The 26,194-nt window shown below is 36.8% G+C and overlaps 1 protein-coding gene across 1 annotated transcript; it reads left to right on the forward strand.

Annotated features, from left to right (window-relative positions):
- Positions 1-7,637: 7,637 nt before the first annotated feature.
- On the forward strand, positions 7,638-8,291 carry LOC125475165 (secreted RxLR effector protein 161-like). Its single transcript, XM_048579538.1, has one exon. The coding sequence runs from the start codon at positions 7,638-7,640 to the stop codon at positions 8,289-8,291; it is 654 nt and encodes a 217-aa protein (XP_048435495.1).
- The last annotated feature ends 17,903 nt before the right edge of the window (positions 8,292-26,194 follow it).

Below are 26,194 nucleotides of genomic sequence, written 5' to 3' on the forward strand. Positions count from 1 at the left end.
ATTTTGTGGTATCCACTAGTGTAAATAATTTAAATTGAAGATCGAATTCGTTCAGTGCCTTCTTATAGGGTCGAGGAATGTAGTTGTAAAAAATCATCAAAATCGGAGCTAAAATAACCGTTAAATTGTGATTTTTCATTTATAACCGTCGAAAACTTTTGTTTTGTTACCTAATCTCTAAATGTTGTTTTTTGTGATTTTTTACGTATGTGATCTTGGAGTGTGTACAAACAAGTTCGAAGGTTAGATCATTGAAAAAAGTTTCATAGATTGTGTATCGCGTCAAAATGGTAAATTAAATAAACACTTAAGAGTTAAATGTTATACTTCCATTAAGTATAAAATAAGATTTTGTGGTATCCACTAGTGTAAATATTTTAAATTGAAGATCAAATTTATTCGTTGCATTCTTATAGGATCGAGGAGTGTAGCTGTAAAAAATCATTAAAATCGGAGCTAAAATAACCGTTAAATTATGATTTTTCGTTTATAACCGTTTAAAACTTTTATTCCGTTATGTAATCTCTAAATGTTCGTTTTTTAGGATTTTTTACGTATGCAATCTCGGAGTGTGTACAAATAAGTTTGACAGTTGCATCGTTGAAAAAAGTTTTGTAGAATGCATATCGTGTCAAAACGGTAGATTAAACAAACACTTAGAGTTAATATTATACTTCGATTAAGTATAAAATAAGATTTTGTGGTATCCACTAGGGTAAATATTTTAAATTGAAGATCGAATTCGTTCATTGCATTCTTATAAGGTTGAGGAGTGTAGCTGTAAAAAAATCATCAAAATCGGACCTAAAATAACAGTTAAATTGTGATTTTTCGTTTATATAACTGTCAAAAACTTTTGTTCTGTTACCTAATCTTTGAATGTTTTTTTTGTTGTGATTTTTTACGTATGCAATCTTATATTATCTACAAACATTATGGAAACTAGTTTGTACAATGCATATCTCTGTTAAATTGGCTAAATTTTGAAGTGGGAAAAGTAATTTGTGCTAAATTTTTATTTATATTTTTCAAGTATTGATTAGACAATATTTAATTTGTGTGATTAACATTTTCATGTATCTTTTTGTTTCTTTATCGCATATTTTACATGGGTTATTATCTATTAAACCAAGCAATTATTTATTTAATTTTTAAAAACGTATTCTATTTAAATACATATTATTTATTTATTTATTAAACCAAACAATTATTATTTTATTTTTTAAAATTGTAACAAAATTTTGGTGGGGAATTTAAAATTTTGGGAGGGAATTTTGGGGGGGATATTTGTCGCAATTTTTTTTTCTGTCGGTTATAATCTATAGTAATGAAAATTTTCTATCGGTTTTTATTTTAAAAATATTTATGTCAGTTTTATACTCCAATCCCCCAGACTCGCACCCACTTAGACGCTCTCTCTTCCTCTCTCTCTTTCTCTCTCTTTTTCTCTCTCTTTCTCTCTCTCTCTCTCTCTCTCTCTCTCTCTCTTTCATTTATTCATTATTCTCTATTCATTTCTTCATTAATCTTCCAAATCTTTCCAATTCCTTCTCTGAAATCCCCAACCCCAAACAAGAAGTTTTCGAAAACGAGGAAATGATCGACCAAGAACCCAACGCGCCGACTCCGATAGTAACGGGGATGATCGTCGACGATACATATGAGTTCTCGGCTCCGTGCTTCTTCGACTTCATATGGGACGAGAGCGAAGACGACAAGCGCAAGGTCGAGCTCTCACTTATGCTCCTTCACGTACATCTGCTTCCTTAATGCTTCTTTCTATCTTACTTTTTTTCTATTCCAGTTGTGGTTTATAGCTTTATACCTATGTCTTTACTGCGTCTTCTATTGGAATAAGTCAATGTTTAAGAGAAAAGGAATGTAAATATTCTATAATTATTAGTGCCTTGTTTAGGAAGGATAATATATCCTTTATTTGTTTCCTTTTGTAACAAGGATTGTATGTACCTATTTACATAGAATTATGGAATATACAAGATTAAGCCGTAAAATTCTATTTGGCATCGGAGCCTAGTCATAACCCTAAAATATTTTTTTTTCTACTGTATCTGCTGCTGCTGCGTTTAAGGCTGTAGCTTTGAGTTTTTCTGCTGTGTTATTTGCAGCACAAACTGAGAGCTGCAGGGGTAAGTACTTGTTGTGGTCAGCAGGGTATTGTGTGCATGTTTTCATGGCAAGCGGTCAGGAAGGAATGAGGCTCAAATTGGAGGGTCGGTCGCATGGTGCGGCCGACAACTCAATTTTGAGTCCAGTTGTAATACAAAGTGATGCTTCAAATGTACCGAATACTGTAAAGCTCAATGGATCAAATTATCCTCTTTGGTCCAAAGTATTGGAGATGCATATCGTTGGGCGTGGTAAGAAAGGATTCGTGACAGGAAACATCAAAGAACACAAGGAGAACAGTGCCGAGTATGAAGCTTGGGAGACTGGGAACGCCATTGTAAAATGGTGGTTGATTAATTCCATGGATCCTACCATCATGGGTTTTTTCATCCATCTCCTTATTGCTAGAGAAGTTTGGGAAGAAGTTGCTCGAACGTATTGTTGGAAATGTGCCCTAAAACCAATCATATGATGATACTTTACGGACATTTCAAACTAATGTAGTTTAAATATAAAGGGCAAAGATTATTGTTTGAGCCGTCTCATATAAATGTTATATGCTTAAACGATAAGTCCAAGGAATATGTGATTGGAAGAATGCGATCTAAAGAAGTTAGATTCATGAGACCATTCTTTCGTTGACACATCCTAAACGTTCCTGATCATAGGATTGTCAATTGGGCATTGACAGTCCGTTAAGATCAGTACGTGCTATGTCTTCTCTCAGGGAGAGTGACTAGTCTCGAGTCATTGGTGTGTGTGACATCAAGACAAGTACGTAGGTGCTCAATAGAGAATGAGTTCACTGAACACGATCAACGAAGAGTTCTCATATTCATGTCACATGAGAACTCATGGTTGGGATAATGCAAATTAGTCTTTTGACCTGAGGCATCACAGTTGTCTTGTGGTTAGGTCCATAATCTTTGATTATGTCAAAGTCACTCCATCAGGAGGGTGTCCAAGGCATCGTTGGGGTTAAGCCACTTAGCCATGGACGCAAGTGAATGCGCAACAAGGGATCTCTAACCTTCAAACTGTTTGAGGGAGAATACTCTATGATATGATTAAGAATCTTTGGCCAAAGTATGAATGAGATTTAGGAATGTGTTCCAAATCACATTCAAGGTAATCATATAAGCACAAGACTCACATTGGATAGTAGACATGAATAAACTATCAAACCAAACAATGTGGTCAAGAGTATTGTATTAGAGAAAGACCGTATTGCATTTGTAATCCTAAAACTGAATAGGTTCTCCACCTCTTCTGATTAGCTTGGGTAACCATGACATGCTGCTAGGCGTCAACCATGGTTTGTGGAAGCCCTAAAAGTGTATTATCACTAACGGGAGAATTGAAAGTAAGTTTCAATTCACAATCGATTAGAAAGAGTTTTAATCGCCCACTGCCTCGCTAAAAGGAACCTAATGGATCGTTCACCGAGTAAGGTAGAGTTTGAAGAAACAACGGAGATGAGTAAGAATAATTAAATGGTTTAATTATTTATCTAAGGCTAGGATTAATTAATATGTTAATTAATCAAACGAATAAGTTCGTTAAAGACCTCGGGTTAGTTTTGGGCCGCAAGGCCCAATGGGATTTGAATGTCAAGCCCATTAACTCAAGTTGTATGACAACTTGAATAAACAAAGGGCTTGAAAGCCCAATAAACCCTATAGGCTTGCCATGTTAGAAGAATAGGGCTTTTGGTCCATTAGGTCACTTATTTGAAGGGACTATATAAAGGACTTTATAGCCTAAAATTTACAATGGTAATTTTTGGGGAAAGGATGAGAACACAAGCTCTCCTTTCTCTCTAAAATTTAGGCCACCTTGGAGGGATCATCTAGCAATCAAACTCCTCCAAGGTCACTCATTTCTTCTCATTATGCTGGTGAATCATTAGAGTTCTCAATTTTGGGAACTGAGACCTTCATTCACCAAATCTGAATCTAAGGATGCAAGGATGAAGTCCCCTCTCTTGGGTGATTACTTTGCTTATGCAAAGAGGAACTACAAAGGATGACCTCATTTGTTTTAGCTTGGTCACTATCTCGGTTGAATTTCATGGGTAAATGTAAAGTGCATACACATGATCCGCCTTTATGTTATTGCATGCTATTGATGTTGCTTAAATGAACATGTTTTTCACAAATCTTCCTTCACGTATTACAATAGGTTTGATATTTCTTAGATTTATGAGTTGAAAGTGAAGTCATTCAGACTTCGACAAGAAGGGAGGCCTATCGGTGTATACTATGCCGATCTTAAAGTCGTTTGGCAAGAATTGGATCAGAGGAGACCAATCAAGATGGAATGTGAGGGTGACTTGAAGACACTTCGAGAGGAGATCCAACTAGATCGTGTGTATGCTTTCTTGGCAGGGCTTGATGATATATTTGATAAGGTGCGTAGTGATGTCTTGAGATCACAACCTTTACCATCTGTGGAGGAAGTGTTCTCTGTTGTGAGGCGGGAAACACAACGCCATGCAACGATGATTGATAGTAATGGCATTGGGAATCAGGGAGGAGTTTTTTCAGTGGCTATGGTATCCCGGCCACCTTCGGGTAACCGGACCTTTAAGCTTTCATCATCAACAACTTCTTGGCCATTCACTAGGGAAAATAAGGATGACTTGAAGTGTACTTTTTGTGGGCAAACCCGTCATACAGAAGATACATGTTTTCAGAAACATGGAGTACTTGACTGGTTTCTGGAATTGAAGAAAAAGTTGCATGCCAAGGAGCGAGGTGCTGGTGGCACAAGAGGAGGCCGTGCATCCGTGGCTACTGCTCCCAAGGATGTCGTACCCCCCTTTGGTGATCCTAGTCACAGTTTGCTGACTAGGACCACTCCTAGTGACACCCTGTCCATTCCAGGTAGTATGGGGCATGCGTTTTTAGCCTCTGATATGGAACATCATACAGGTTAGATTTTGGACTCGGGTGCAACCGATCATATGACTTTTGATAAGAATTTATTTACTAGTATGACAACGAGTTCACGGAAATGTATTGCAACTGCCAATGGACAAACAACACCGGTTTTAGGGGCAGGAACAGTGCACCTCATACCGGCCCTTCCTCTTCATCATTGCTTGCTTGTTCCCTCATTGTCTCATAATTTGTTATCTAGTCCTCAAGTTACTGAGCAATTAGATTGTGTTGTGCTTATGTATCCACTTTTTTGTTTACTTCAGGATATTCAGACCAAGGTGATAATTGTGTGTGGCACTAAGAGAGAGGGGTTATACTATGTGGATGACGTCGTTCTTGGCAGAGCTAATGCAATTCGAGCATCCCGTACCAATAATTTATCAGAAATTTGGTTATTGCATCGTCAGTTAGGACATGCTTCGTTTGGTTATTTAAGGTGTATGTTGTCTAGTCTATTTCATGCAATAAAAGAATCAGACTTACATTGTGAAGTATGTATTCTAGCAAAGAGTTATCGTGCTTCGTTTCCTTCTAGTATGAATAAAAGATTATTACCTTTTGATCTTGTGCACTCGGATGTTTGGGGTCCCTCTCCTGTTAGTACTTTGTCTGGCATTAAGTGGTTTGTTACCTTTGTAGAAGATTGCACACGTATGACGTGGATTTATGTGATGAAAAATAATAGTGATGTGAGTATGGTGTTTCGGTCATTCTCCAAAATGGTTGCAACGTAATATTCCTTTGTTATTAAGGTTCTCCGCTCTGATAATGGAGGTGAATATATTGGTTCGAGTTGTCTAACTTTCTCCGAGATCAAGGAATCTTGCATGAAACTATTTGTCCTCATACCCCACAACAAAATGGGGTTGCGGAGAGAAAGAACCGTCATATCTTGGAGACTGCCCATGCCTTGCTTATTGGTGCATTTGTACCTAACCGGTTCTTGCATGATGCGGTCACTTATGATGTGCATGTCATTAATCGTATGCCATCCCGGGTGTTGGACTTTCTTACACCTCTCCAAGTGTTAATGAAGTTTGTTCCAGTCGTGTCCACCCATACTCTTACTCCCCGTGTCTTTGGGTGTGTAGCTTATGTTCATATTCATAAGATTTATCGTAGTAAGTTGGATCCATGTGCACACTGGTGTATTTTCCTTGGTTTTGCTCCTCAACAGAAAAGGTATAAGTGCTACCATCCAGAAACTCACCATATGTATGTGACCATGGATGTTACTTTTTCGAAGTCCGAGTATTATGTTTCGATTCCATCACCTTCTGATCACTAAGGGGAGAATATTATCGGTGATCTTGGGTGGTTCGAAATATGTGGCTCAAGGGGAGAAGGAAGCTGTGAAAGCTCTCGGCATACTACAGAAATGAGCTGTGAAGGCTCATGTCAAGAGCCTACCGAGCACTGGAGTTTTATTCAGCCACCACCTGAGCCCTCTTGGCAACAGCTTGCCGAATGTGATGAAAAAAGTCGGCATGAACTTACCGAGCCAATCACGCCAGTGCCTACCAAATCCGCAATCCCCTCTCTCTCGACTTCGATAGTGCCACCCAATATGTCTCCTCTGAATATCCCTGAGGTAAGTACTACTGATACTTATGTAACTAATACAGATAACATTGTGAGTACACATATAAGTTGCCACCAAGGCAAAATTGTGGTGTTCCTCCTGACAGGTTTTCTCCTAAAGGAAAAATGAAGTATCCAATTACTAATTATGTGTTGTGCTCGAACCTTGGCCCGGAACGCCAAGCCTGGGTAAATAATATAGAAGTAATCCAAGCACCAACCAGAGTTGAGGAGGCCTTGAAGGATCCTAAATGGGCTGCTGCAATGGATGAAGAAATGATGGCATTACATAAGAATGATACATGGGAGGTAACTGAAGCTACCCAAAGGAAAGAAACCGGTTAGGTGTAGATGGGTCTTTACAGTTAAATACAAGGCAGACAGATTAGTAGACAGGTATAAAGCAAGGTTAGTGGCAAAGGGTTATACTCAGACTTATGGTGTTGATTATCAAGAAACTTTTTCTCCAGTGGCGAAGATGAATACAGTACGTGTTCTAATCTCTTTAGCTGCTAATCTGAATTGGCCATTGAAACAATTGGATGTAAAAAATGCTTTTCTTCACAAGCATTTGGAAGAAGAGGTATATATGAATTTTCTTCCAGGGTTCAATACTGGAGGGAAAACCGAAGTATGTAATTGTTAAAGTCACTTTACAGACTTAAACAGTCACCTCGTGTATGGTTTGGAAAATTCACTCAAGTGATGAGAAGAATTGGGTATTATCAGAGTCACTCGGATCATACATTATTCGTGAAACAGAGAAGTGGAAAATTGACGGCCTTAATTATTTGTGTAGATGACATGATAATAATGGGTGATGATACAGAAGAGATGATGAGGCTAGAGTGAAACCTGGCTGCCGAATTCGAGATGAAGAATCTAGGAGATTTGAAATATTTTCTTGGCGTGGAGGTTGCTCGGTCATCTAAAGGTATTTTCTTATCTTAACGTAAATACGTTCTGGATTTATTAAAAGAAACAGGAATGCTGGGATGTAAACTGGCGGACACTCCCATCGTGGAAAAACATTATTTGGGGAATTATCCAGATCAAGAACTGGTTGACAAAGGTAGGTATCAAAGATTGGTAGGGAGGCTGATTTATTTGCCTCACACTTGTCCAGATATTGCCTATGCTGTAAGTGTGGTAAGTCAATTTATGCACTCACCAAGCGTGGATCATGTGGCGGCAGTAATGAGAATCTTGGCTTATTTGAAGTCTGCACTTGGTAAAGAGATCTTGTATGTGTGTCATGGACATATGAGGATTGAGGGTTTTACTGACGCTGATTGGGCAAGTGATGTGACTGCTAGAAGGTCTACATCTAGGTATTTTACATTTGTTGGAGGTAATTTGGTCACTTGGCAATGCAAGAAACAAAATGTAGTATCAAGATCCTCTACTGAAGCCGAGTATAGGGGAATGGCACAGGGTGTGTGTGAAATTCTTTGGTTACGGAAGTTACTTTGGAGTCTCGGTTTTAAACAGACAGAAGTAATGGAGTTTTATTGTGATAATAAGTCCGCTAGAGATATAGCTGAGAATCCAGTACAACATGACAGGACTAAACGTGTGGAGGTTGACAGACATTTTATCAAGAAAAGTTGGAGAAGAAGATTGTGTCAATACCATTTGTGAACTCAAAAGAACAACTTGCAGACATTCTTACCCATGCCATGTGTAGTAGGCGTTTTGATGATTCACTAGTCAAGTTGGGCATGAGTAATATCTATGCTCCAACTTGAGGGGGAGTATTGGAATAAGTCAATGTTTAAGAGAAAAGGAATGTAAATATTCTGTAATTATTAGTGTCTTATTTAGGAAGGATAATATGTACGTTATTTGTTTCCTTTTGTAACAAGGATTGTATGTACCTATTTACACATAATTATGGACTATACGAGATTAAGTTGTAAAATTCTATTTCTTCTTCGTCAGGTTTTTCTCAGATCTGTTGATTTCGATTTTAGGGCTTTTTGCTTTTCTTCTCTCAATTGTGTAAAATTTCTGTAAACTTATTGGATTTTGAGGGTTTTAATTTTGGTTTCGTGGCCAATTTTGTCACAATTCCAAACATTTCTTGCAATTGAAATAGATTAGGAAGCGATACCGCAATCTGGATGCTTGCTCTGTTTTTTGGAGTTTGATTATCAAAAAACGTTTCTTGCAATTGAAATAGATTAAGGGCTGATATATTTTTTACTCTTTATGTTAACATAGAGAGAGAGGATTCTTAGAGAGACCAAGAAAGTTCTCAATTAGGCAACAATCTTAGGCATTTAAGGGCGTTGTTACTTGTTGAAATTAGATTTAAACTTTCCGGATTGTCGTTCTTTCTTTCCTAAATGTGTTTCAGAATTTGAACTAGGTTTTATGGTATGAACTTGACTGGAATTTTTGTTTGACGGAGCAATAGATATTCAATTTGTGCTTTTTGGATGATTTTTGTCCTTGATCAATAAGAACAGTGGCAATGTGCTGTTTGTAATGGGTCGTATATATATATTTTTATTATTAATATATTTTCTGTCTGTTTTATGCGACAAGAATGCTTTTATTTATTTTTTATTAATATCTTTTCTGTCGATTATATCCGACACAAGTTCTGTCGATTTTAGCCGACAGAGAATGCTTTTATTTATTCATTATTAATTATTTTCTGTCGGTTATATTTAACACAAGTTTTGTCGGTTTTAGAGTATTTTCTGTCAGAAAATTTATTTCCTGACGTTGGCAATTCTAGAGTATTTTCTGTCAGAAAATTTATTTCCTGATGTTGGCAATTCTATCTCTTATTATATCCACCACTGCATCCATGTTTTGTCGGATTTTGCTTATATCCGACAGTAATATACGTTTCTTGTTGGTTATCATAACGACACTAATAAATGATTTCGTAGTACTGAAGTGGTCTTAGGTTTGATTCTCGCCAAAGGCGAGTTTGAACCATATTATTGCTAGCTCACTGTGAGGCTAAACCCACCCCCCATCCCTCTTAGTGTACATACTATCGTTTGTTGAGGGAACAAAAAAAAAAAAAAAAAAAAAAAAAAGGGTCTCTAAATAATCATTTAACTAAAATAACATTAATAGGACTAGTTAATTTGATACAACAAATTGAATGTCAATTCTCTCTTCAGATCCTCCTTCGTCTTGGTTCCTACATGGCATTTACTTCAGTAGATGTTGACACACCCCGACCGCAATGACACAAGTTATGAGGCCGTTATGTGCTAGCTGACACTAAATTGACCATATGGCACCATTGTGAGATGGCGTCATAAGCCAACTTAATGACGAAGCCATTGTAAGATATTTATGATGTGCAAGAATTTGAACAAAAAGGTCATTAATAATAAATCCAATGATGGTACAAAGTTCACTTATCAACTTTCCCATTTGGGGACACAAATTATCTTGGGATTAAATCCCGTTATTATCGCATCATATGAGAGCAGCTAGAAGTTTCACACAACAATAAACACATAAAACTGCAATGTTGTGCATAATCAAAAGTGCGATCATGCAATTATTACAGTTAAGATAAAATTGCAGTAAATGAACCATCACCCTAAATCCAAAACTTGCAGTAAATGAACCATCATCCTAAATCCAAAGGATGAAAGTCTCACTGTCAAGCCCAACTCGTCACGACCAATTTTCTCCTTATTCTCGTTACATCCTAAGGGGCTCAACAAAACAAAAATGTGAGTTGACCAGTTTTATCACGTCAAAATCATTCGAATATAATAACCCCTATTTTGAAATCATATATAGTGAAAACTACATACATATTAATGCTACAATAATAGTAGTCAAGAACAACTCAATCTTGCTTGTCATATTAATGAAAGTAAAGCAATCACAAACAAAGTAATGTATCGCAAGCAGGTGAAGTGGTGTCTGCCTCATCGATATCTAGAGTCTACTAGCAAATCTAGCCTCTAATAGAATGGAATGCACCTGCAATAAATCCTACGGCCGTAGGTAGCTATACGATATGTATGATAACCATGTGGTGAAAATAAATGACCAATGATCTCAAGATATCATCTAATATTAATTCAAGTATAAGTCTCGTCAAAGATTATCATAAGCAATATGCATCTGCATATAAAAGCATATATAAATATAAAATAAAAACATTTGAGTTTTCAAAGGGGTCCACTCACAAGTAAGCAGAGCATCATTCGTCAATAGGTTCCTTGCCTAATCTCTTTTTATCCTTTAATAAACCTGTGATAATCATATAAAGCTAAGTTAAGCTTTAATCGACATTTTATGAAAAATCACCCAAAACTACCATTTAGGTAATGAATTTTCACAAACAGAGGGAGCCATGTCATTTAGATTACCAAAAAACCTAAAGATAGGTCACGGGTCCTGCACTCACCACCATACACGCCGCCACGCGCCACTGTGCTTCGGTTACACGCCACCACTCCCACCTCGGTAGTGTCACGTGCCACCGTGGTGGTGTCACACGCTGGAAAAACACCCTGGGAAACCATCGCATGTGAACATGCCGCTGTACTCGCCGTCACGGTTCAGCAAGTAGACATCTTGCCGTCGCTAGAGCCACGCGCTGGTGCGATGAGGGTTTAAAGGTGTTTATGGGAATATACCTCTGTCGTTAAAATATTCTATCAAGGTTAACGGAAATCCAGGTCCTGCCGTTAAGGTTAACGACGACCGTCGCCAGCAGTCGTCTGTCCGTGTCGGAAACTGCAAAAAGGTACCGAGGGTTGCAGAGGGTGAATTTAGTCCCAAATTTCATGAATTTCACGTTAGAACTTGTAGAAAACACAACTACAAGGCATCAGGACTTATTTTGTACAGATTTATGAGCAATGAGGGTCGAATCCACCTCGGATTCGGCAAATTCCCTTTTGAAGGCCTTCGCCGAATTCTGGAGATGAAAAGCAGAGTGCATGTATGTTAAATCTTAGTAATTTCTAGCTAAAATTTACATGTAATAGGGTATCTAAGTACATGGGATTGGTTCAAGTTGGATACGAGCTCCATAAATCATTAACTCGCCAGAGTTTGCTCGGAGAAGATGACCAGAAGTTGGGCACATGCACAAAGAGACATGTAGGAGTTAGAACTCGAAAAATAGGCTCAAATCTCACCAATTTCAGTCCACGTCGAAGAAGAGATTGAGTGAAGGCATTGCAAACCAAATCGACCTCAAACTCAATGGCAGTCTTGCTAAAATTCAACGTCGAAGCTAGGCATGCATATGCAGAGAATAATGAGGCTAAGAACTCACGGATTCAAGCTTAAACCAGCTGAAAATTCACTTCCAACACACTTAGAAACCCAGAAATAAAGGAGAAGGGAAGAATGTCACCAGAGATTGAAGGTTAGAGCTCGGAGCTTTCGAGTTCCATGGCAGGTCACTACGCAGTGCTCCGCTGGCACATGCAAAGGTATAGCTAGGTTCCTTTAGTCCCAGAGATTAAGGTTTCAAGGTTTTGGGGTTGGATTTGCTTCAGTTTCGAAGAGAAAAGGGGACAAGAGAAATGAGGAAGGATTGTATGTGAAATTACAAGTTTACCCCTCAATTTATTTTAAGTGAAATAAGGAAGGAAAGAAAGAGAGATGGAGTGGGTATTATCCCACTTAAAAATAATTTTAAGTGAAATTACAAATTTACCCCTCAATTTATTTTAAATTACAAATAAGCCCTCGAGGCTTCGATTCATAATTTTCTTTCGACATAAACCTATCGCACGAAAATTAAGGTTATAAAACTTAAGAAAGTATAAGAATATTAATCTCAAGTTGAGGCTTGAAAATTGATTAAGACACCCATTTAAGGGCAAAATGGTCATTTTATATGTTTTGGGAATGAAATACAATATTTTAAGGAATGGGTTGTAACAGATGTTGGTTAAAGACATGTGGAGATTCCATTGATATGGACTGGGTTTACTTATTTAATTATTGTATTTTCATTGAATAGATTGTTGGGGGGCATTTCTAAGGTACGGACTTTAGAAACCGACCTTTGCGTACAGATGGAAATCAGATGATCGTAATTTGCTGAGGTCATGGTAGAATTGGGTTGTTGTGACTAGGTGCAATTAAAAATTTAAAATTTTTTTATTCACTATGTATCTTTTGGTTGGAGAGGAAGGAAAAGGTGGGTAACTAAAGGATTTTGGCGCACTGAAGAGAGAAAGAAAGGCGGAGAGAAGGAGTTAGGGTGAGGAATTGATTTCAGCTGGATTGAAGGTGCATTGTGACTGTGACCTGGTAATCTTATACCTTTAATTTTTTTGGTTAACTGGTGTGTTGTTATCACCGAGTTAGGGAGAGATTAAGGTTGTCTTTGTCGGGAATGAGTGGTAGAGAGAAGGAGCTAGTGAAGCCTGGGAGGGTACAATTTTAAGTGGATTGATTGGGACCCGGTAAATCCTATACCTTTAATTTTTTTTTAGTTCACTGGTGTGTTTTTGTTGGAGAGAGTGGGATAGTGGGAGAAGGGAACTAGGGTGAGGAATCGATTTCAACTAGAGTGAAGGTATGTTGTGACTGTGACCTGAATCTTGTACCTTTAATTTCTTTTTCTTTTTTGGTTCACTAGGTGTGTTTTTGTCGTCGAGAAAGAGAGGCAAAGTGAGGAAGCTGGTGAAGGGTGTGAAGGCTCAAATTGGTGTGGATTGGAGTTGTGAAGTTTAGTCTTTGAAGAAGTCCAAAACCTATGTTATAATCCATTTCCATTCCATTTCGGTATTTATAATTCTGGGATTTGAATTATAATGGTGGTTGGTTACCACTAGACTTGATTGGAGTCGTGAAATTGGACTTAATATATAGGTGCAAAACTTGTGTTAGGTTGTGATAAGGTGTGTAGATTTGTAGCAAGTAGACATAGAAGTGTTATTTGATAGGTGATGAGTTAGAAACAAACAAAATTGTTGTGGAAAGAGAAGATGTAGATGGAGGGGATCAATCTAGTGTAGGGATCACCCTGGTGCAGGGAGGGTTGAATTAGTTTTTCCAACAGTGGACGATGAGTTTAAATCGAAACTGAAAATGAAGTTTGAGTCGTTGGATGAAGGGTACACTTTTTACAACAATTATGCACTTGCATTGGGGTATAGGATTTGGAAGCATAGTAGTAAAAAGTCAGTGATGGTGAATGTTGGTTAAGTAAAGAATTTGTTTGTTACAAATAAGATAAGAAAATGGTAGATGCTAATCCCAAACCTAATAAGAAAGGTAGGAGAAGAGATGCTAGAACTGATTGGAAGGCAAAATTTGTGTTGAATAAGGGAATTGGTTGTGAAAAGTTTGATGTAATAGTTTTTCATGAAAGACACAACCACCCTATGTCAAGTACGTCAGAAAAATTTAGATCACATCATTAAGTTTCAGAGGCAAAGAAGACAATGATTAAACAATGTTTGCAGGACAATATTTCCTTAAGTAAACAAGTGGGTTTATTGGAGGTGCAAAATAGAGAGGATTGGAAATATTGGTTACACCCCTAAGGATATGTATAACGCTGAACAACTGTGAACTCATGTAACCAGGCATGATGCAATTGAAAGAGGATTTTGAGGATGAGAAAGAGAAACCTGATTCATTTTATTTCAAGATGGAGGTTGATGAAGGCGAAGCACTTGTCAATTTGTTTTAGGCGGAATCTAAGTCCTGACGTGCTTACGACCATTTTGGTGATGTCATTATGTTTGACATCACCTTCAACACCAATGTGTACGGGATGATATTTGCTCCTTTGTTAGGAGTTAATAACCATGGTTAAAGCACGGTATTGGGTTGTGCATTCTTAAAAAATGAAAAAATCGAGAGCTTTGAGTCGTTGTTTGAAGAAATGCTTAAAGCTTTGCCGGGTGGGCCACCATAAGTCATAATTATGGATCAAGATGCAAACATAACAAAGGCTATTGGCAACAAACTACCAACCATCTTTCATCGGTACTGCATATAGCATATTATTAAGAAGTTCAATGACAAGGGTTAGCTGGATGGCGTTTTCAAGGAGTTGCATGATTGCATATGGGATATCAAAAGAAGAATTTGAGGTAAGGTTGAAGGCGTTGGTAGAAGAACATGAGTTGGTTGGTAAAGCATGGCTTGAGGACATTTATGATTATCGTGCAAATTAGGATTCGGCATTTGGTAAGCACACTTTTCCGCAAGAATTTTGAGCAGTCAACGTGCGAAAAGTTCTCATTCCTTTTTCAAGCACTATATGCATAGGAAGCAGTCTTTGATTGAATTCATCATTAGGTTTAATCGAGCCCTTGGATGGCAACATCAGAAAGAGGTGGTTGGTGACCATAATGATGAAAACCGTGCCCCTTCATTGTAGTTTCACACCACAATGGAAGCTTAAGTGGCCAAATTGTACACACGGTTTATGTTCGGAAAGTTTCAAGTGGAGGAATTGAAGATTTTGACTTGTTTCTTGAAGGAGAAGTCAAGGGATAGGAATGAGCCACTGTACAAAGTACTTGAGAGGGTTGTAGGGGTGAAAAAGATTAAGAGGTTAGTGGTTGATAAGAGCTTGGGTTATGCTAAATGTAGCTACAAAGAGATGGAGTTTCGACAAGTTCCTTGTCGTCACATATTGGCCTACTTGAGAATGAAACAAATTCGGCATTGTGCTGGACACAGAAGGGAAAGAAATGGGCAAAGACGTCGACAATTCTACCGTGTTGAAAAAAGGTTAGTTTTCAAGAAAACGTTTACAGTTGATTGACAAGGTGGTGATGTCAGAAGGAGGTAGTCAATTTCTGTCTCAGACTCTGTACAAAGCTAAACTCTTTGGTTGGTGGTAACCATGGTTGGAAAAGAAAAGAGATTGAAGAGGGATGTAGAAGTTCTCAAACCAAGGTGCTTGAAATCCCATTCAAGTTAAAAAAAAAGGGGTTGAAAACAATTACAAAAGAGAAATGAAGTCAATATCAGAGACACATCGATGGTAAGAAGATGTCCATATGCAAACATAAGGTATGAAACGAAATTAATCATCGCTTATGGTTTGGCTCACAATATATTTGTGGTTGTAATATTTAAAACACGATTAGATTGTTTTGTTATTGTCCAGTTATTGCCTGACCGAACCCGAAGAACACACACAGGCCACACCGAGCGCCTTTCCTAGTGATGTTATCGAAGAAAATGAAGATGCTGGCCCTCATCCTAATTCAATGCTAACCCAAAACAGTAACGCTCATTTGACCACTGGAAATTCAGGAGTGCTAGACTATCTTTACGAATATATATTGAATGACCCATTAAATAGGGTCTGAAAAGTAAAGTGTGCCTAGTCATTTTTTATACAAGATGTCTTAAGTTTGCAAGGGGATGAACTATTATTTTTCTGTGGTCATAGTTGGTTGTTTTAGATTGTTTATGTGTGTAACAATAGTGATGGAAATTGTGATACACTAACTATGACTTGTGGTGAATGTATATGAATATTTGTAACACCTTATGAAGGTTTATGAAAATATCACTTGCGTCACTTACTGAAGATCCTAAGGATCATTAGCTGCCTTATGAGCTACCTTTATGTACTTATGCTCATTGTACTCACCACCATCTCTGACAATGTCATCCACATGTGAGGCAAAATGCAGTCCCAATCATATCCCAACCGAATCTGATGGAGGTACGAATGAAATTTCTCAAACCCATCATAAAAAGCAGGGTTATACTATTATTAGAGATACTTATTTGCCCATGAAGTGACTGACCTATGGCGTACATCTTCCTCCTCTTGTAGAACTCGTTCATCATACTTATGCTTTCAACTATATATAGGCGTTTGTACTGGGTCGATTTGTACAACGCCTCGTTAAACACCAAGGTGAACTCTTTTTTGATGCACTTTTAATGCCACAAAATGATAGAGCGTGAGTTGACACAAAATTTTCTCTTGGCTTCTGCAATTTGATCGGTCGGATCATTGAAATCATCATCATTCCCTAAAAGAGCCATGACATATGTGGTTGCCATGGTTGTAGACGAACTAAGTGTTGGTTACTTAATTATCCTTGACTTCCACTATAGATGATCAATTTAGATGTCTTTAAATGCCACACAACAAAAACTAGATGGAAATGATAGATTTATGACGGTTTATTGTAGATATATGATGGCTTGTGAATAGTTGTGTTAAGCTTTCAGGTAGTCAGTTTAAAACGAGTTTGTCATCAATATTCCTTCCAATTCCTTAACCTTGTTTGTGTAACTACATTAAGAATGTACTGTGGATGAACTAACTGTTGGCTATTGAATTGTCCTTGGCTTCCATTTATAAATGATCAATATAGATGTCATTAAATGTTACACGACAAAAAATTGCTCGATGGGATGGATACACGAGGGTCTGTTGTAGGTATATGATGACTTGTGAATAGTTATGTTATGTTGTCAAGTAGTCAGTTTACAAGGAGATTGTCATCAATATTCCTTCCAATTCCTTAACCTTTTTTGTGTAACTACATTAAGAATGTATTGTGGACAAACTAAGTGTTGGCCACTTAATTGTCCTGGGCTTCCATGTATAAATGATCAATTTAGATATCATTAAATGCCACACAACAAAAATTGGAAAGAAAGGAAGGATTTATGATGGTCTATTCTAGGTTTATAATGGCTTGTGAATACTTGTGTAAAGCTATCAGGTAATAAGTTTACAGCTAGTTGGTGATCAATATTCCTTCAAATTCCTTAACCTATTTGTGTAATTGCATTAAGAATGTGTTGTGGTAGTTACAAAATTTTCAATTTGTATACAATATCATTTAATACGCCAAACAATTGACGGTTTTGCATGTGTGTGTGTGTGTGTGTGTGTGTGTTTATGAGCTCTTATGAAGAATTGTGTCTACTCTACTACAGTCTTGTCCATTTGGTCATAAATTTTGATATTCACAAGTGAGACAAAAACTCAGTAGTACACATAAACATATCACCACTCCCATAAGACATTCTACAAACATTTGTGTTTCAAAAAACATGTACTTATCCCACTCTTGCATGCAATCTTAAAGACATTGTATATACAACTAAGAACCAAAAAACATGTACTCATCCCACTCACATAAAGTTAATTTGGTGTAGCAATACCATAAGTAAGGACCTCGTCTACAATTACATGATGAATGGCATGATCATTGGGTAGCACAAGGCATAAAATTTAAAAGAAATAACCTCTTCGTGTACATCAAGTTTCTTCTTCAATTCCTCTTCCTCCTTAATGTAGGTGCGGCCCTTGGATTTGTCAATTGGTTCAACTGCATTCAAGTATTTCATGTGGTAGATGCCAACAAGCAACCTCGTTGCCTCGGTTTTAATTCTTGGTTTGCCTTTTCAAAAGTTCTTAACTCATTTCAAATACGTTTGACTTCGCCAACGATCTCAAGGTGTTTACTCTTCCAAAACAAAGCAGACTGTGTATGGCTATTTATACCTAAAGAAATATGCTTGGAATGACGCGTACCACCACTTTTGTAAGGATGTGGCTACTTCTTACCACAATTTGATTCTTTGACATGGGTTGTATTGAGGGTGATTTCATGCTAAGATTTGGATTTGGGTGTAGAACAAACATATTTGGGATTGGGAGTACTAAAGGCGACTGGATTTGTTTTGGGAAGTGGTGTATTAATTGGAGGAGGCGTTATGAGTGTTGGTGTATTTCAGAGGATTTGAGATGAATTTTTATTGGTGTTGGTGTATTCAATACGATTGGAGGCGATTTGGGTGTTTTTACCATGATTGAGTGCAGTTAATGATTAATTAAAGATGCAAAGAGAACAAAATGAATTTAAGAGAGGGGATTGGAGTTTGTGGGAATTTGTGGAAAGCAGTTAGGGGGTTTGGGTGATAGGATGGGATTAAAAAAGGGACTTTGCTGTCTTCTACAAAAACAGACAGATTAGGTGGGAAAAGGTCCCCTTGACTTTTCATTTCCCACCTGCATTTTCTGGCTCAAATTATCCACGTGATTGCTTCAAGTTATGCCATGTGATAAAAACGTAAAAAATAAGAAAAAATTATAGAGGCGCTCGGGATGACATCCTCTACATTGTGATTGTGTCCATAAAGTGGTATAGATTTTCGGAAGGATCGAAACAATCGTGAATAGTGTTTTCAATGAGATAGGGCAAAAATTTGAAAAAAAAAATGAAACAATTATTTCATAAAAGGGAAAAATGTGAAAAAAATAGTACAAACACTCGTATTGACAAGGGCTACAACTTTTGTGAAGGACGGAAGTCCAAACCCATAACCCAATAATGCAGAATCTGTAGTGATCGATACTAACTGTCAGATTGTCGTTTATGTTTACGCTTTGATTGGGCATCAGCGTAAGGGCTTTTAGGTGATTTTTTTTACAAAGTAGCATCTTTTAGTTAATAAATTATTCATACAGATAATGAAAACAAATTCAAATAGTAAAAAAATAAATTCATACAAATAATGAAAAAAAATTAAAACAGGTTAAATATATAAAAAAATTAAATTCAAATAGTAATACCATCAATAAGAAATTATTCATGAAGATAATGAAAACAAATTCCTAATACTTTTTTAATGTGTTTTCATCTAGAGGCGCGTGTGCCCCACACGCTGGCCACTGCAGTGCCACGTGTAGCCAACGCACCGCGAGTACAACTTGTACTTGCCTTCTCCGATGAGGCAAAGAGTGACATATTTCTCGAGAAACCTTCTAGAGCTTGATTCGAGCTCATTTCTAAGAATCGATTTGTGCTAAACCTTCACCAAAACATGCATGGAGTACATAAGTATGATCATAAACAACGAATGGAAACAGTACATGAATATGAGCCTAAACAACGATTGGAAACCATTTAAGGTGTTTTCGAAGCTAACCTTTGTTGGAAACGACAATATTTCTTGTCGGGAAGTCGAGTCATGATGGTGCTCGTAGGTTCGTTGGTTTCCCATTCGATTTTCTGGAACGAAGGGTAAGGTTAAACTCTGCATTTCAAGATGATTTTTCTCTAGACTTGCAGAGATAAGAAGGGCAAGAGAGTGAGTTGTAGAGGCAAGGGATTAAGATGAAACAGAGGGGGAGGTAGTGGAGAGATGGATAGTCTGAGTGTGGGGAGTGAAGATGGCTGAAAGAGAGTAAGGGGAAATGAGGGGGTTTGCACGGGGAAGAGGGACCCACAAGTGGGTGGGTCCCACGACATACCACTCAAACAGAAACAATATTAAAATAATTCAAACGGCAGATAGATATTTCAAACTAGTTGTGAAATTACCAATATTAAATATTATTTATTATGATTTACTTGACACAATTTTTAAAATTAGTGTCATGAAAAGGAAATTTATAGTTATTAATATTCAAGGGGCATTTATTTTCAAATTGTCTGCTGACCCACTACATCTTTGTATGGTTGATTAGACAGATGACTCAATAGACACAATTTTTTGTTATGTGACACTCCATGAAGGACTTTTAATATAGTAAAAAAAATATAAGCACTAACGATAAAGACAAAAATCATATCACAAAGTATTAGAAACCAACCTGTATGAAGATTAGAATTTAAAAAGCAAGTGAAAAAAAATAAGAATTTAACAAACATTTTTTGCAGATGGAAATGATCCATCATAAATCTAAAATATGTCACTTAGTACTACGGTCTAATGGTATTCTTCTTCACTTGTAAGTAAGGGTTCTTAAGTTCGATTCTCACCAATGGCGAATTTGAACCTCATTATTACTAGCTTATTTTGAGGCTAAAATACTGCACAGTAATAAACAGCTCCATACCATTATTTACCACAATTTTATAAATTTAATTTATAATCTAATTTTTTGTGTGTGCTAGATGTAAAGACAAACGAAAAAAACACATATAATGGTGCTGACAAACAAATTTTGTAGACACCAAAAGTTTTTGTGTCTAGCTGCAGTCAAAAAGTTGTTAGTTGACCCCACTTGGCATGGTTCCCGTGCCCATTACTGTTTTGTGTCTTGGTTTTTTTATATTGGGCATCATAGATGGTGCCTTCTATGGAATGATAACTGTTTCAGTCCTTTAGTGGTCAAACAGACACAAAATTCTCAATTTTGTCCTTAGTTTCGTACCCAAAGCCCATTTTTCTTTTAGTATCATAGCCTATGCGTCCACAATAGGTTGTTTCTTCTGGGACGATTTTTTATGTACGGTTTATTATCATAATGTTTCACAAGCCGTCATCCCATGCGTAAGAAATTGACTGGCTGGACATAAAACACCCACGTTGGTAAATGAAAAGGTGGGAATAACTGCAAAGACCTCGCCTCTTGGTGTGCAAACCTTTGGTGAATAGGGTATACCCTCTTTTTGCCACGTTTGGATGACTACTCTCAATTAAGGAGGCGTTTCATTTCCCTAGGTGCATGTTGGAGGCTCTAAGTTTGCATGCATAGATAAATGCAAAATTTGGAAACATTATCTTGTTAGTTATGTTTTGCACGCCACCTTAATCCTCTATTTATAGGTGGTGTTAATTTTGCATAGCATAATCTCTTTGATCTCTCTTCACTCAAACCCCAAGCTAAAAACTGCCACTTGCTCTTTCACTTATTCAATGGCTCACAACTAAACATAAGGGTTGGTTTCATAAATTGTCATATACATTCATTGAAAATAAGGGTTCATTTCAAATATTGTCACAAACATTCATTAAACAGAAGAGTTGGCTTTAGATTTTCTCACATAAATTCATTGGCATAAGGGTTAGTTTTAGATATTGTCACAAACATTCATTCAATATATAAAATTGCTAGGGATGCTACTTAAGTCATCCAAAACGAGTAACAATCTAGAAGGAGATTATGAAAGAATCCCCAAACACATTAAATTCATCCAAAACAACTAAAATTATGGAGAAATAATTTAAAAACATCCACAATGACCTAGTTGGCTAACAAATTAAATTCATCCCAACAAACTAGAAATTGTCTCAACAAATGAAATTTCTCCAACACCATATATTACCAATATAATACTTGTTTATGAACTACCATTGTTCTTCACTAGTCATTCTACATTAATCAGTTTCTAAACTAAAATTATCAATCATTCACCACTTACTACACATTGTGAATCCCATGCAACATGTTGATTGCAATCCTCAGTCAGAATGCAGGGACGTTGTCTGGCATAATTACCTCTAAAGGAAGGCTAGCAGACAACAATTCAATCACTTTTTAAGTGAAAATACTATTAGTTTTTGAACTTACATGTATCATGATAAGGATACCTAAACGTGGGTTTAAGCCAATTAAGAGTCATGGCCATGTCAACAACTAATCTCTTAGTATTAAGGGATTATGGGAACGTTATACATAACCACATTCGAATGTGCAAGTTAATTGGTATTAATCGATCCCATGATAGCTGGGATCACATTAGGAATATACTCTATAAATATGACACCAGACACATGTTCACTTGATCACTAGACTATCACTAGTATTGGACATAAGGGCTGTGTGAGTAGAAGACCTTAGTATTCTCTTCAATGCATTCATACTATTCTTCATGGCTTCTTCTGGTATGTGCATATATATATATATATATCAATCACTTTGAACTAACATTTTTTTGTATATTGTTATCTTAGTTGTGAGACTAAATGCTTAACCTAACATTTGGTATTAGAGTGATTTAGTCTCACTGAGATTCAAGCTTTTATTGTATATAAATGTCTATATTTCACAGTGTTCTTCACTGATTGTAGAATAAAGGAAGATCATGTATGGATTTGTTTTCTTAGCATAATTGATCGTATGAAGTACATCAAAATGGGTTCATATTGAAATGTTAAACTGAGAAATCAAAAGCATGGAAATTTTGTAGTTCATTTAATCATAACATGCATATAAGATCTTCTAAAGAAGGCAACGTATGAATGGTTTGATTAATGGATTAGGGCATAGTTTTTGGTGAACGGTTAACTATAGTTCTGATTCTTGTCTAAGGACCCGAGTTTTGAAATATTTTTAACAAATAACTAAATGGCTATGCATGGATTAAGTTTTTGTAGTAAACGTTCCTTACCCAAAGGTGTTGTATCTTACTGTGTTTTTCCTACCTCATTGTTATTCTAATGTCTCTTTTCATGGCTTCTTCAGTGAATCCCACTTCAATGAATTTTTCCTCTATTGAGCATTTAAGTGGGGGAAATTACAAAAAATGGAGACAGGACGTAGAGATCATTCTGGGACTAATGGACTAGGATCTTGAATTGAAGGAAGATGAGCCACAAGCATTGGATGACAATAGCACCGTTGAACAAATGCTGAAATTTGAAAAATAGGAGAAAGCGAATCACATAGCATTGTTGGTGATCAAGCGATCTATTGGTGAAGCTGTTAGAGGATGCATTCTTGAACTGACAACGCAAAGGATTTTTTGGAAGGAATTGAGGCTAAATTCAAGGTTTCATAAAACAGAGAAATGGGGAATCTCATGACTACCTTGACAACTTTAAAATATGATGGGAAATGCACTGTCAGAAAGCACATCCTTAAGCTAGTGGAGGTTACTGTAAAGCTCACGGACCTGGAGGTCCCCATTGATGATGCTTTTGTTGTTCATATTGCCCTTAATTCCCTCCCAGACTCTTATGAACAACTAAAGACATCATACAACACACAAAAGGAGAAGTGGAGCCTGCACGATCTCATTTTCATATGTGTCCAAGAAGAGAGCAGGATCAAAAAGGTGTCAAATGAAGTGTTGAATTTTTTAAGGGCTAACACTGTGAGGAAGACTATCTCGACATCTGGTAAGCCATATAAACCCTTATCCTATTCTAATGCTGCTGGAAATGATACTCCCTCATCCTCCAAGGGATCTCATGGTTTTAAAGGCAACATTGAAAATATTAAACGCTACTTTTGTAAAGAATTTGGGCACTTGAAGAGGGATTGTGATAAACGAAAGAAATGGGCCCTTAAGAAAGGTAATAAAATTGAAAATGTTTTTGTTTATGTTAATGTTAATCTTGTTGAAGTCACTCCAGATTCTTGGTACTGGTTATTCGGTGTATATTACCAATTCCTTGCAGGGATTCATAAGAAGGGAAATTTCAAGAAATGAAGTCTACGATGTCCATGTCGAGTTGTCAAGTGGTTTCATTTTAGAGTTGCTAAATGTTCCTAGGTTAGCTAGAAGTTTAATTTCTGCATCAAAGCTTGTAAAAGACGATTATGCTTTTGTGGGAGATGAAGAAAGTGTATGGATTTAGAAGAAAAATAATATGAATCTTTTGCTTGGTATTTGTACTTTAAACAATGATGTTTGGAGGTTGAATTGTCAAGTAATGCTAAATACAAAATGTTTGGCGGTGGAATCAAATTTGTCTTTGAAAAGATCTTTGAATGATGATGGGTCTTCTATGCTTTGGCATAGGAGGCTTGGACATATTAACAAGAAAAGATTAGAAATTCTAGTTAAAAAATAAATGCACCCAATGTTTGATTTTAATGATATGCAAAATTGTATTGACTATTGGAAAGGGAAAATAACAAACACAAAGAAGATTGGTTCAACAAGAAGTCTTAACCTCTTAGAAGTCATCTACATAGATGTTTGTGGACCTTTCCCCACACAAACAATCTGCAAAAATGACTACTTTGTGTCTTTCATTGATGATTTTTCTCGGTATGCATATATGTGTATATATATATATATATATCTTATATCTGAGAAAAATCAAGTGTTTAATTGCTTTAAAATTTTCAAAAATGAAGTGGAAAAGCAACTTGAAAAGACAATTAAAATCTTAAGATCAGACTATGGAGGGGAGTATTATGGCAAGCACACAAAGAAAGGTCAACAGAAGGGTCCAATGGCTATATTCTTGGAAGAAAATGGGATTCAAGCACAGTATACCACTCTCGGAACACCATAACAAAATGGTGTAGCCGAGAGAAAAAATAGGACTTTGATTGAAATGGGGAGATGCATGATCAGTAGGACTGATCTTCCTATGTTTTTATGGGGTGAGGCGCTTAAAATGGTAAACTATATCTCCAACAGAGTCCCAAGTAAGTTAGTGCACAAGGCTCCATTTGAACTTTGGACTTTAAGAAAGCCTAGTTTGAATCATCTTCACGTATGGGGCTATAGGGCAAAAGAAAAAATGTACAATCCAGAGGCAAAGAAACCTGACCCTAAGACTATAAGTTGTAGTTTTATTGGTTTTCTAAAGAGATCAAAATGGTATAGGTTTTATGCTCTAACCTTACATACGAGAATATTTGAAACAAATAATGCAAGATTTATTGAAGTGGAAGAATTAAAAGGAAAGGATGCTCGTGATTTTGTTTTTGAAGAAGAAGAGGTTGTGACAACAACTTCCCCAAAGTTATCAACCAAAATTAATTTTGCAACCCTTGACACGCAAAATCAAGTGCATGAAGATTTTTCTCAAAGTAATTTAGGTGGGGCAACTGACTTCCAGCATGCATCAAGTAGCAACAATACACAAATCTCCAACGTGCAGCATAATGGAGATGAAAATCAAGGTACAACTGCCATGCAATCATTGGTGGTCCCTGAGATAAAGAGGCAGCCTCAACGTACAAGAAAGTCACCAATTTCTGGAGGGATTCTTGTTTATGTAGGAGAAGCTGAGAAACTAGAGAAAGTTGATGATGACGCACCTGAGTTTCAGCAAACTAATGGAGATAAAACTGAACACGATGAAGGCATAGAGATTGATCCAGTCACCTTTAAGCAAGCAATGGCAAGTGAAAAGGCTGAAAAGTGGAAAAATATCTATGCAAGGGGAAATGGACTCTATGTATTTGAATAAAGTGTGGGTCTTGACGGACGCAAATGAGTCCATAAAACCCATTGGGTGCAAATGGGTATACAAAACGAAGAAAGATTCAAAAAGAAAGGTTGTGAGGCATAAGGCAAAACTAGTTGCCAAGGGGTATACTCAGAGGGAATGATTGGATTACTTCGATACATTCTCACTAGTTTCTTCAAAGGATTCTCTCATAATCATCCTTGCTATAATTGCTCACTACAATCTAGAACTCTATCAAATGGACGAGAAAACTGCTTTCCTTAAAGGAGTCACAGATGAGGAGATTTACATGGTCTAGCCACCTGGATTTATTGAAATGGGGCAAGAACAAATGGTGTGTAAACTGAGGAAATCGATTTATAGGTTGAAACAAGCTTCCATGAAGTGGTTCTTAAAGTTTGATGATAAAGTAACCAGTTTTGGATTTGTTGAAAACAAAATTGACGATTGCTTGTATCTCAAGGTATGTCGCTCGAAATTTATCTTTCTAATCCTATATGTTGATGGCATTTTATTAGCAAGCAATGATCTTAATCTCTTGCAGGAAACAAAGAAATTGTTGTCACGAACGTTTGAAATGAAAGATATGGGTGAGGCTTCTTTTGTTCTGGGCATAGAAATTATTCGTGATAAAAACATATATCTTTTGGGTCTTTCACAAAAGACCTACATTGAGAAAATGCTAAATAGGTACAACATGC

This window comes from the organism of the source record quoted next, unplaced genomic scaffold, assembly GCF_019419815.1.
Source record: "Pyrus x bretschneideri cultivar Hongxiangsu unplaced genomic scaffold, Pyrus_bretschneideri_v1 Contig14, whole genome shotgun sequence".
NCBI lineage: Eukaryota > Viridiplantae > Streptophyta > Magnoliopsida > Rosales > Rosaceae > Pyrus > Pyrus x bretschneideri.